At 45.2% G+C, this 12,873-nt stretch overlaps 1 protein-coding gene across 2 annotated transcripts in view; it reads left to right on the forward strand.

Moving 5' to 3' along the window:
• Positions 1-312: 312 nt before the first annotated feature.
• The window catches only part of LOC138967374 (breast cancer anti-estrogen resistance protein 1-like), an 84,823-nt gene continuing 72,262 nt past the window's right edge, over positions 313-12,873 (forward strand). Inside the window, exon 1 of one of the 2 annotated variants that reach the window (XM_070339929.1) lies at positions 313-1,263. In XM_070339929.1, the coding sequence (XP_070196030.1) occupies positions 1,246-1,263 (18 nt within the window). In that variant the 5' untranslated portion in view covers positions 313-1,245. The remainder of the gene's footprint in view (positions 1,264-12,873) is intronic. The other variant, XM_070339921.1, reaches the window with a different exon arrangement.

Consider the following 12,873-nt stretch of genomic DNA (forward strand, 5'->3'; position numbering starts at 1 on the left):
CGTTGTTGTTGTTGTTGTTGTTGTTGTTGTTGTTGTTGTTGTTGTTGTCGTCGTCGTGTACGTCTTGGTGGTTGTTGCTGCCGCGTGCTGTTCAATCTGCGATCGTTAGTGGGGTAGCCGTCGCAGAAGAAGTTAAGCTCTCCGAATCGCGTTCGGTTTTAAAAGTCCCACATTAATTCGTTGTTATGTTTTCTTTCATGCGCCTGTGGCAAAAGTGTTGTCAGTGGAGCCAGAAATGAAAATGATCTGTTCATGATGACGCGAACGTGGCACGCCTGGTATGTCAATCTCTCGCCTCTCTCTACCTGGCGTCCGTGGCACAGGTAAAGGTGGGTTGGGTTGTTTGTGACGTCACAGACATAACCTCTCCACTCTTGACCGCAGCTGACTGACCAGCCGTTGTGAAACTGACCCCATTCATGACGAGTCCCTGAGAGTAGTTGTTTTGTTGGAATTTTGAATGAAATGGGGATATTTTGAGATAAATGATAAGTCCTTTCAAGCCAGAAAGATTGAAAATTTGAATTTGTGAGAACAAAAACTTCTTCAAAACTGAGCCTAACTAACGGCCACAATCCCTTACTCGCCGCGCTATCGTCGACCCAGCAGCAGTGACGTCACGCCACTCGTAGGTGAGAATGTTTTTATCCGGGCACCTTGACGCGGCGAAACCGAGGCTGGCTGTTCGTCTGCCGGCTGGGCTAAAGTTGGCGCAGACGGCACACACACACACACACACATCAGACACACTCATACCAGCAGTTCTGCTGCACTACACAGCGGCGGCCGGACCTTGAAACTCGTTGAAAAGTTGGCACTTTGGGGTCGATATACAACAGTTTTGGACGCGGATCACGGAGTACCTTTTTCTTCGTCCAAATTTGTGCTGCGTTTGAGAGAAAGAAGTATTGGAGGAGGAGTAATACTTGAAGTACATACAAACTTTTCTGTGGTGCGAGTGTGCTGCGAGGTGTGTAGCAGTGTAGCGTGACACAGATAAGTTGGGTGCGTGTTTCGCGCTAACCTCGTGCAACTCTTCCAGTGGAGTGTATAATTTTGAAACGTCAGTTGAGCTCAGTGGAGAGGGCTATTCCAGGTGACCGAAGTGTAACCATGTCGCCCGAGACTGGATAGAGTCATCGACTTTTTGTGTACAGATGTCCCACATCTGTCCCCGGATTTGTTTACATCCGTCGTGAGGGATCGATCGTTGGTTTTACCTGGGAGTCCGCTTTCAGTTTCACCATGACGGAGGAGGCTCAGGTAAGTTCTTACCTATCAAGTAACTCCACCCCTTTTTCTCCGCTACACCTGTCTACCCCGAGTGGAAGTGAGTGTTGAGTGTTTTCGGCCCGTAGTCCTACTCCTAGTCATTTCACAAGCAGCTGATTGTCTTGCGTGTTTAGCGGTGTAGTGTGACTCACTGTTCCGGCCATTGTATTATCATCGGGTGGCTTATTGTGTCAGCAGAGGGGGTAGTTTCTGTGCTGTGGTTTTAGATAATACCCCCCTCCTACCCCGACCACCCTCCCACCCCCTCCCCCTCCCCACGCCTGCCCTCAATACTGGCACACCGTGGCTGAACTAGGCAGCTTCACAGGCCGTCTGGTTTGCAATTGCATAGATTGTTGGCAGTTCAAAGTCACAAAGAGTTGTTCAAAACTCGACTCAAGAGCAAGAGTTTGACTTTGACGTGCTGTGAGCCCCGCGTTGACAGCACACAAGACCTTTGTCTCTGCCGCCGATAAAAGAGCCAGAAGTGTCTAGTAATGTTGAGCAAACTGAATCCCGCTGCTGGTCCCCGTGTGGTGTTTACTTTGACGACACCACAGTCTCGAGGCTTGACGAGGGCCTTCATTGAGGTCTTGTTGTCGGCACACGTAGAGGACAAGAAAGAAGGTTTGCGCCAACAGTCCCATCCCATCACCTTGCTCGGAACGAACGAGGAAAAATGTGTTTAGGAGGACCTGTGTTGGTGAACTCTGTGCAATGCCCGCTCCCTAGGCCTTACAGTCTGTGTGGGGTTCCTCCCCCCTTTGAAGTATGTTGTTGGCCATCTCAGTGTCACTTTCCCGTTCATTTATTTTTCAAAACCAGAAAACATGGAAAGGAACAAAAGGCCATCACACACACACACACTCAGTCACTCAGTCACACGCACACACATACACACACACATACACACACACACACACACACACACACACACAGATGATAGGGAAATGAATGCTTTGTCCCACCTTAACACTGAGTTAAAATTCGTCTAAAAGATCAAAAACATTTAATATGTATTGAAGTATTTTCATTGTAAGTTCTGAGCTTAGTTTAAAAAAACCTGCAGAGCACTAGCAGTTTAATTTATGATTGACATTAACATACATTTAATTGATCTAAATGTAGACATGGCCTTGTGCTCAATACCAGTAAGGGTCTGTGTAGGCATTTCCTATCAGTGTATCAGATCAGTCTCTGTCACAGCAGCACAGCCAGAGGGCTTGATCGAGACGATCTACAGGTAAACATGTCACAGGCTGAGAGGGTCCCAGTGAGCTTTCAAGTACAGACTGATCATTCCAATTTTATAACAGCGGTCTCATCACTGTTTGAAGGATGCTAAGTAGATGATAAAATGAGGGCAGTACAGTGAGTACACTTCTAAGTTTGAAACGTGTCACATGCTGAGGGGCCCCATTAGCTTTTCGGGTACAGACTTATCATTCATAAAACAGGGCATTACGTTTCTGGTAGTTACGAGTTAAACCAAGAAAATCCACAGCTGTCGTTAGCATAGGAATCCTGTCTTCGTTGATCATGAATGCAAACTTGATAGCAGACGGTACTGCATGGTTACTTGTGTTCTAGATCAAGCAACATACAACCGTACTCTTCCTTTTCATTCAAACCTTGTTCCCCTCCAACTCGGAAGAAGTACTGATAGTGATAGGCCAACTGGTACAAAAACGACCACCCACACAATCAGACACCAAAACAGCTTTTCATTCTGGGTACTTTTTCTCAATGAATCAGTATGCGAAAACCGCAAATTATGCAGTCTTAAAATTTAAGTTTTCACAGTGATGTTAAACATAGACTGGGTGTGCCATAGCGGTCGGCGTGAATTTGTATGCAAGGAATGCGTAGGTTGACACCATGCCCTGCCCGTCTCTAAAAATTATCATACACGCATCCTTTTCCTCGGAGAGAAACGTCCGCCTGTTTGTTCACTGAGTCTTAGCCAACTTGGTAGTAGGTGGCTCAAGTTATGCGTCAAGAAAGGGCGTCCTTGTTTCAGGCAACAATCAGGGCTTTGACAAGGCACGGAGAGGAAGGGGAAGGGAAGTCTGGTCGGTCCTGTTTCAACCAGAAAATCATAATCTGCGAGACAGATCTCTCTCTCCTTTTCCACACACGCTTACACACCATGAGATGGAACCCTCGGTGAATCCTCGACAGTCGGCCAAGAAAGAATGCGCTGTTCACTATCTGCTGTCACAAGTCTAAGTCGAATCCATTAGTAATGCAAGGAGCGTTCAGTACAGCTACACTACTCACAAAAAGTTAAGGATCACTATGAGAAAACAGGTGGTCAATAAAATCAGTTCGCTACTGTTCTTTATTTCTCAGTCAAACCAAATTGTTATGCATTCTTGTTCAGCGGTAAGTGGGCGATGTTGTGTTAGTGGGAAAATTGCACGGGATTCTGTACTACTGAGTTTGGTAGCAAAAGAAAAAGCGGAAACTTGCGAAAAAGGACCTTGTTTTGGACCGTTCAGCCCGAACACATTGCACAAGCCACATGGAAAAACCATTATGCACGTGCAAGCACTGCTGTTTATGTGTGAGATGCTGTCACTTGCTTGGCTTTTTGAGAAGACATACCACCAGTATTAGGCATTTTCTGACAATGCCTCCCCGACGAAAATTGAACGAGTTTGAGAGGGGACGAGCTGTTGCATGGTTCCAAGATGGTGTCCCCAAGCGAGAAGTGGCCAGGCGACTTCAAGTGTCCATCTCGGTCATTGTCAGACTGGTTCAACGTTTCTCAGCCACTGGGAGGGTCCAGGAAAGACGCAGACCTGGGCGACCAAAGAAGACAACTCCACGTGAAGATCGTCTCATTGAACGACTAGCCTTGCAAACAAGAACAGCCTCTTCCAGCATTATTCGAAGGCAGCTGAGGGTGGCTACTAACACCAACATCAGCCAGCAGACCATACGGAATCGCCTTCATGAGTTTAGCCTCCGTTCTCGTCGCCCAGCTGTACGGCCACGCTTAACTCCAGCCCATAGGGCAGCACGCCGCGCCTTCTGCAGACGTCACGTGAGGTGGACACGTCAGCAATGGTCCCAGGTCCTGTTCAGTGATGAATCACGCTTCACCCTGAACCACAACGACGACCGACTGAGGGTCTGGAGGCGCCAAGGGGAACGCTGCATTGACGCCACTGTCCAAGAAAAGGTGGCCTTTGGTGGAGGTTCTGTAATGGTCTAGGGGGCCTTCAGCCTTCACCACAGAACACCCTTGTTTCATGTACAGGGTAACCTCACTGGCCTCCGGTACCGGGATGAGATCCTTCGACCGCTGGCTGTGCCTACACCGCAGCAGATGGGACCGCAGGCTGTCTACCAGGATGACAACGCTCGCCCCCGCAGGGCAAGGGTGGTCAACGACTTCCTGCAGCAGTCTGGAGTCAACAGAATGGAGTGGCCAGCATGCAGTCCTGATCTCAACCCGATTGAGAACCTCTGGGATGAGTTGGATCGCAAAGTGAGGAGCAACCACCCCCCCCCCCCCCACCCCCAGGGATGTTCAGCACCTCTACCAGGAGCTGCAGGCTGAGTGGCAGGCGCTTCCACAGAGGATCTTCACCACCCTGGTCAACTCTATGAGGACTCGCTGCGTCGAGTGCCAGAACAGCCAGGGCGGTTACACGCATTACTGAACTTTTGAGAGCATCTGAATGCCATGTCTTGTGATTTCAACGACTTTGTGAAATTAAATTTCGATACGTACACACTTTGATAAAATGTACAGACCAAATGATTGCTCGAAATTGAAGGAAATGTTGTATCGTTATTGCTAAAGCATTGAATTAAACGTTTGCCAAATACCAACGCATTGGCTTTCTTATTTGGAAAGTTATGAATTTGTGTGCAAGTGATCCTTAACTTTTTGTGAATAGCTTACTTTGTTTGTTTCCTTTACATGGATGCTTACCACGAAAGGAAAAGTCGGCATGAAATGCCGATTACTGCCGTTTGGTCCATTAATTTGTGTGCAAACGAATTATCAAAAGCTTTTAATGAATGCATCCTCATCCCAACTCAGATGTTACAACCTTGATGATCCCGAGCTTGTTCTCATTGTCGTGAATACGAAACAGTAACCGTTAAATTACCGCTCTGAAGGATGGAGAAAGACTGATGGAGAGAGAGGTGGGGGGGAGGCCTGGGGATGGTGGTGTTGGAGTCCTAATAGTTTCTCGCCAAGAATAAAAAAGAACAATTTTTAGTTGTGCTTCTGTCAACTTTTTAGATTTGGAGCCTTAGCGAGGGCCGTAAAAATGGCTTTGTTCAGCAGTTAGGTCAGTTTGTTGAACCGGTTTCCTCCAAGGCAAACAGAACTTGCGCTGGCAAACTGCGAGAGACAAGGCTGACAGTGAATGGAGCAAGCAGCTGAGCTTGTCTCTCTCTGTGATAACTGGAAGAGGGATGTGATTCATTGACCTTTTCGGGGTTCCCCTTAGTTCTGGTACTAAGCACGCTTCTGGGTCCACTGATTGGTGAGGTGGCTGGGGTGGTGCAGTGAGGATGGCATTCATGAATGTTCATGAATTAGCCATTTAAACGCCAGTATTATGTTGTGTACACGTACGTTCTTTGTCACAGAATGAGCAAAGTCAAGAATGACTTGTTTGATATTTTTGTAAATTCAAAACTTGAATCAGCCAAAGAGGGCCACACAAGGAACACCATGAGTTCTGCCCACCCCCCCGCCCCACAATTTTTATTTTTATTTAAATTTAATTTTTTTTTTAAATAATAATTATAATTATGGTCATGTTTAAATTGTTTTGCGTAAGGGAGAACAAGGAAAACCAGTCTGCATAGAGAACCTGCGTCTGGCAGTACTGTAGTGGGAAAAAAGAAGGAAAAGGAAATTTGAGAAGGAAACATAACCAAAGCTGTCATACATGAGCCTCCTTCGCAACAACCAATTATCTGATTTGGAAAAACCGTTCTTTCAGGTTTGATTACCCACTCAAAAGATTCCGTCCACAAAGCCTAACCACCCCAAATCAGTAGATTAATAACAAGTCTGTAATAAAAAGTTGGAGAAGTTCTCATTTTTGTGACACAGTAAAACCACAGATCTTAGCGCTGAATACAAATCCCACGATCTTGGTACAAGTCAGTGTAGGAGGCTTTGTCTCAGTGTCTGGTGACGAAGCACAGCAAGACAAACATACCGGCACAAAGTTGTTCCAGATTTGGAGGGCAAAGCACCCATTGTCTCCCGCTTCCTGTGCGGGACAGGGAAAAAAAGATAGCAGTCAGAACAGGGGAACCCCTCGTTTAAACTTATTTCAGAACTAATGTTTTCACTTTTTCACACCTAACTGTTTCACGTTTTTTGTTCATAGTATAAATTTATGAATGCAGTGAACCTCCCTCTCTCGCAAGACCTGATTTTCTCAGATTTTGTTGTTGATATCTTGATTTGAAATGGTGTGTGGGGTGGGGGATCTGCGGATAGAGGCACGGTCCTGGGCTGAAAGGGGAGAGTTAATTTTTGCAGACAATGTGAGTCGTTCTGTCACCGCTCTTGTTCTGTGTCCCGGGTAATGATAGGGGGGAGTGAGAGCAGGGGCTGATGCTACTGACAGGCTGGTTAGGGTAATGAGATGACAATTGTTTGTAACGGAGAGAGAGAGAGAGAGAGAGAGAGAGAGAGAGAGAGAGAGAGAGAGAGTTTTCTATTTCAACTCTTTATGTCAGTCTGAACGGTATTGGCATTGACAAAGCTTAGTCAAATTTGACTGCGGTCATGCAGGACAAAACGAAGACCGGAGAATGAGACTGACGGGGATGGTGGTGGTTGGTGTGGGTGAGATGTGCCAGTATAACTATTTCTGAAAGTGCTCAGCATAATGGCAGACTCAGTGTGTCACCCTCGTTACAGGCAGTTTTACTTCTTCTCAGTAGTTAGTCCGGTTTTAGTGCAAATGGCGTTCGACCCATCAATCAGTTGCTGTTCTATCCATTTTTCTCTGAAATACCAGTCAATTACTACGCTGCCAAATGTTAGCAGCCGAGCATGATTCAGCACGAGTGGTTTTATGATTAGACCCAACTGTCGATAAAACAGTGAACACAGTTGCCAGGAGATTGTGTAAGACAACAGACGCGAAATGCAACAGCAAAACAATAGTCGCTAACTCATCGACGTTTTGTTTTGGCTGGTGCGAGAAAAGTAGGGGGGGGGGGGGGGGGGTATCGAGGGGGCGGAGGTAGTGGTTAGTCACACTGGGGTTTTTTCTGTATGGAAACTGTACATGTAGACCCCTTCTCTGCCTCCCCACTCCTTGTGCGTAAGAGTAACAGTAAGAAATGGGGCAGGTAGATAACTGGCACGACGTTCCACCAATCCGTTTGGTTATACACACGGCATGCATACCCCTTGTCATCAATGAGTCAGGAACTTGGTTTGAACGCAAAATAACCAGACGCAATCATAACAACATTGGCCTGTAAATAAAGGGGAAAACAAAAAAACACAGAAGTTGAAACAGCACATATTATGATTTATCTGACAGAGAGGGTGACTAGCCAAATCACCGCCTAACCTTTTTGCATTGACTAGTATGGTAAATTCGATTAGGTTGTCTTATTCTGACGATTTTACGAGAGGGATTTTTACAATTTTATTTGGATACAGAAATGTCGGTTTTTTTAAGGGAACGACGGATGTTTGGTTCGCTTTGAGTCCCGGTGCGATAAGGGAGATTCGATTATGAAGTGATACTACATTTAATATTTGCAGTATCTCGGATGTCGACAACCGTAACTTGAAATAGCTTCAGTCTATAATAATGATGAAAGTGGCCAACAAAAGCCGTCACCTGGCCAAATAAACATTGCGGGCTAATTTTCTCGACCAAAGATCTGTAACGATCAAACCCTCTATAACACTTGCGGAACTGAACAGTTATCATCGTGGCTCATGTTTCCAACAGGGAATATTATTACCCTGGGAATCCAGCTGTTGATCAAATATTGGGGAAGGGCTCGGTTTTCCTCGGGGCGGGAAGAAGAAATGGTGCAGGCAAACAGCTTCGGTGTTGCTGTCACTCACACAGGTATTGTTGACCCCCCCCCCCCCCTGGTTAAGACCTCCACAGATCTGGAGAAATAAACACCCTAAGGACCTACAAGGGAGTAGTGAGTCTTCAATTAGCTAAAGTGGGGGTAAACGTACAGAACACAACGAACGTACGAACAGAAAATCGGATGTATAAATAGGGTCTTAAAAGGAGGGAAGTCTTAAATGGGGGGTCTTAAATGGGGGGTCTTAAATGGGGGGGTCTTAAAAGGACGGAGGGAAGTCTTAAATGGGGGGTCTTAAAATGGGGAGTCTTAAACCGGGGGGTCTTAAATGGGGGGTCTTAAATGGGGGGTGCCACTGCATCGTATCCCCGCTGCGACCCTCCGGGGTTACTTGGTAACGGTTGATTAGACAAGTCGGAATTCCTACTTTGTCGTGTCGACGCTTCCCCCACCCCAGGGCATGGTTCTGTCAGTCACAAAGTTACAGACGTGAAGTAGTGTGTGTGTGGATTACATTGATGCCTTGCACGGCAGGGGATAGTTTAGGAGTAGAATTTGTGTTAGATGGTTGTAATACGGTGAAGACAGAGAGAGAGAGAGAGAGAGAGAGAGAGAGAGAGAGTTGAATTGAATTGAACTGAACTTTATTTAACAAGGATTAGGATTTAGGGCTACGCCTTTTCTTACAATCTGTCCTTGGGACGCATAGACACACAATTATATAATAATTAAAAAATTAAAAATTAAAAAGTTAAAAAGTTAACCAACAAAAGGAGGTCGGAAAACTTCAGCACGTGATAAGAGAGAGAGAGAGAGAGAGAGAGAGAGAGAGAGAGAGAGAGAGAGAGAGAGAGAGAGAGAGAGAGAGAGAGAGAGAGAGAGAGAGAGAGAGAGAGAGTCCTTTTTGTGCTTGTGTGTCTCTCTTTGTGTGTGTGTGTGTGTGTGTGACAGCCTGGGTTTCCCTCTGTGTGTCAGTGTGCGTTTATCTCAGTCTTACTACCACTGTGGACGGCTATTATCAATAATCGACTTTGTGCTTAAATCAGTAACCAAGCTGATGTCCAGCTGAGGGCCTCTCCATGTGTCAATGTTGTTTTCGTAATGACCTTGGTCTCTTAGTATTCTATTACTGTGCCAGAGAGAGCTTAACTAAGTTTCTTTCATTCACAGCCTAGAGAGCAGTAATTGGTCCGTCGTCGCCTTTATACCCTCGCACAATACGATGTCAGTACTGATACGAGTAATCCTCGTAAATAGAAAGCCTCGGGTCATAGAATTACGGCCAACAAGCTCTTTTCAGCTCATGGATCGATCCAGACTTTCACAGCTGTAGTACACCTGAAACCATCGAGACATGTGCACGATTTGGAGTCCTGGAGCTGTTAGCTTACAGGCATGGGTGCTCATGGAGAAATTCTAATGTATTGAATTAGTGTCATGCCTTCTTGGCATTTTAAGCATTCCGAGAGTGAGATGGTCAGACAGTCACCGCTGCGCCTAACCTGGACACGTTTATTATTGGTTGTATGGACGTTGTAAGTGTCATAAGCTGTTAACGTGTCTGCGTCTTTGAATCTGGTAGAATGTTTAGGTGGTGTAAAACAAAACTGGCGGTAGATGTTCGAGTATGAGCGCTGTCGATGGACAAACCCCCAAAAGACAGACTTCCAACAATGCAAAGTCAAGACTTAAAAACAAAACTGTTATTACCATTTTTATTTTGTATTTGTTGGGGTGTCGTATTCTTTGTTTGTTCCCCTCAAATGCTGCTTTGGGGCAGAAAATCAATGACTGTTTCGGGCTTTATTTGGGATTTGCTCGACGACAGTGTATTTTGTAGAGATTGAACGGGGATGATCCGTTGAGAGAAGACTGCCTGCCATGTCCCGAAGCTGTCTGCAACGGTCAGGGCTTTGGCACTGATCTCCTACAGGCGCTAATTGCAACGAGAGGGTTGTATCAACGGCGTGTCTGCTTTGCCGCCGTTATTACCGTTACCTGCCAGATATTATGTCAACCCTTCGTTCTGCCAATAGTGCCAGCCTAATGAAAGCATTGCTGGAATACTCTTTTGTTTGTTCGGGTGCTGGAACATTCCCACTCTCGTTGGTAGAGGTGCTCGCTGCTTTGTGGACTGGTGCGGGTAGCATTGGTTCAGTAGTTATTGATTATGGCGAAAGTGGTCATCAGCTTTGTTGAATAATCAGCAGGTGTGGAATAATCGCGTGTTCGTGGGTTGTTGGTGTGAAAATAATTACAGGTGTTGACCATTTTCTGCATCACGGTCTTATGCTGTAATACTATCCATAGTTTCTGAGACTGTATGCAGATTACGGCCTGTTTTGATAGCTCAATGTAGTTCAGTGTGCAAGTATTACATGTTTGCAAACATTCTTATAATGAACTTTATGTTAATTGATCATCAGAAAAGTTTGTTTGTTTGTTTGTTTGTTTGTTTTCTTACCGCTTAAAAAGATTTTGCTTTCCAGTTGTGAAACAGAAACAAAGTCTACTTTTCTGTTTAAGGACGCAGTGCTTGCTGTTTTCTGTCTCTTTGTTCTACCTTCAGTTTTTGCCTGCTACCCGCACACATACTTTCTTAAGACGCATGCCAGGTTTTGTTTAGATTCTTTCACACCAGGAGCTCAGCATTAGGTAGCTGGCTTCGTGAACAAAGAACCTCTTCAAGGATAGTCTTAGAGAGGGAAAAACGGGTGCCGAAATGTATGGCGGGTGTGGGAAGGGTACGGTTTCCTTGGGACACGAGTTTGCCCAATTTCTTACATTCCTTGCACGGCTGGGGGCCGTATCTGATACAGACGATGCGTCTTCGTGATCTTACGATGTCATCGGCCAGAGGGCTGTGTCACGTCATAAAAATAATGTCCTCCTTTTTCCCCTCGCAGTTTGTTTATGGGGGGACGTGAGTTTGACTCTTTTGAGACACCTCTTATTTTTTTTTTAAGGAATCTTAATTTGTTGCTCCCCCCCCCCTCCCCCACGGCGGCGACGAAATTATTACTGCTCTCAAGGCTTTGAATGAAAGGAACCTATAGGTCTGCTCTCTGCATTCATTGAATTTAATCAGGCTCTGGCACAGCTAAAGAATAGTAATCAAGCAAGGTCATTACGAAATCGACGAAACTTGCAAGAAATGAAAAATACCCGTGCAATCGAGTAATTAAATCAATTACTAGACACGCAAGACGTGGGCTAATCCACTCGATAAATCGATTTTTTAAAATATTAAAAACAAAGTAAAGCCAGAGTAGGAGAACATACACACTGGGTTTTATCCGACGGACAGTGACACGGACATGACTGTCCTCCGGGGATACATGCACGTGCAAACAGTCTAGACTGAGTAGACGGAGACCTACAAGCTACGGGAGCTGAGCTGTGGACCAGCTGACAACATGTACGGCTTGCCGCAGAGCTGAGGGGATTTATCTTGCTTCAACGCCATGTTGTGGGCAGTTGTTGGTGATGATCCCGGAGATGTTGAAACTTGTCCAGCAGAAGTGGTACCCCGAGAGGTGTTCTTATGTCATGACGTCTTCGGCTCGTGGGTCTTGTTGGTGATTAGTTCTGGGCTCGGAGGGATTGTTGTTCGCAGGGGTGCGAGCATTGTGTAAGAGAAATGAGCCGTAAGATTAGGCAAAAAAAAAAAAAAAAGGTCTGTTTACGGTAACATAGGCCAAAAAAATAGGGTCGGTAGGTCGGGATTCTTTTTTTTTTTTTTCTTTTTTCCAAATAACCATATTTTCACGTTATTTTGCCAAAAAAACAAGATTTTTTTTTTCCCAAATGCCAAAAAAAAGTCTAGGGTCGCGCGAAAAAACTAGGGTCGGTCGGGTTACCGTATTTTTTTTTTTTTTTGGCCTTAGCTTCTTCGAGTGTGTTTTTGTTAGATGTCTCAGTCTTTTGAGGTCAGTTGAAACGGAGCTGATTGAGTGAGTGAGTGATCGGTCACTTTTGTTTGTTTGTTGTTCGGTGTTTATGAAGAAGAGGTGACCCAGCTGGAGACTGACAAACACGGTTGGAGCAAAACAGCAAAAGTGGTTCTTACACGACTGTTAAATGTAAGGGCTTATTCAATAATGGTGTTTATTATTTGACACATACGGTTGAAGCAAAACAAGTGGTTCTCACTCACGCGACTGTTAAATGTAACTTGGGCTTACTAAATAATGGTGTTTATTATTTGGAATTGATGAGTAGGTTGATAACCTGAGACCCGATAATGACACAGTATTCGGTGAAACGAGTCGTCAAAATAGCTGTTTTGCGTTGTCTAAATTGGTTCTTCCTAGCTTGAGTAAAACATTACAGTCACATTTTAGGAGCACGTGTATAAGCCTTGATTGTTGTGCTCCATTTGTTAAATTGATTGCATGCGGCATTGTTATCTGCAATTTTCGGAATAAATTGTTTAAACCAACATTACAGACATGTTCTTATCAATAATTCATGCAACAGTCAATGGCTGGAGTAAGTTTGATTGTATACTTTAGAGCGTTCTCATCAAAACATTCAGTGTTTGGT

Source organism: Littorina saxatilis, linkage group LG1 (genome assembly GCF_037325665.1).
Source record: "Littorina saxatilis isolate snail1 linkage group LG1, US_GU_Lsax_2.0, whole genome shotgun sequence".
Taxonomy (NCBI): domain Eukaryota; kingdom Metazoa; phylum Mollusca; class Gastropoda; order Littorinimorpha; family Littorinidae; genus Littorina; species Littorina saxatilis.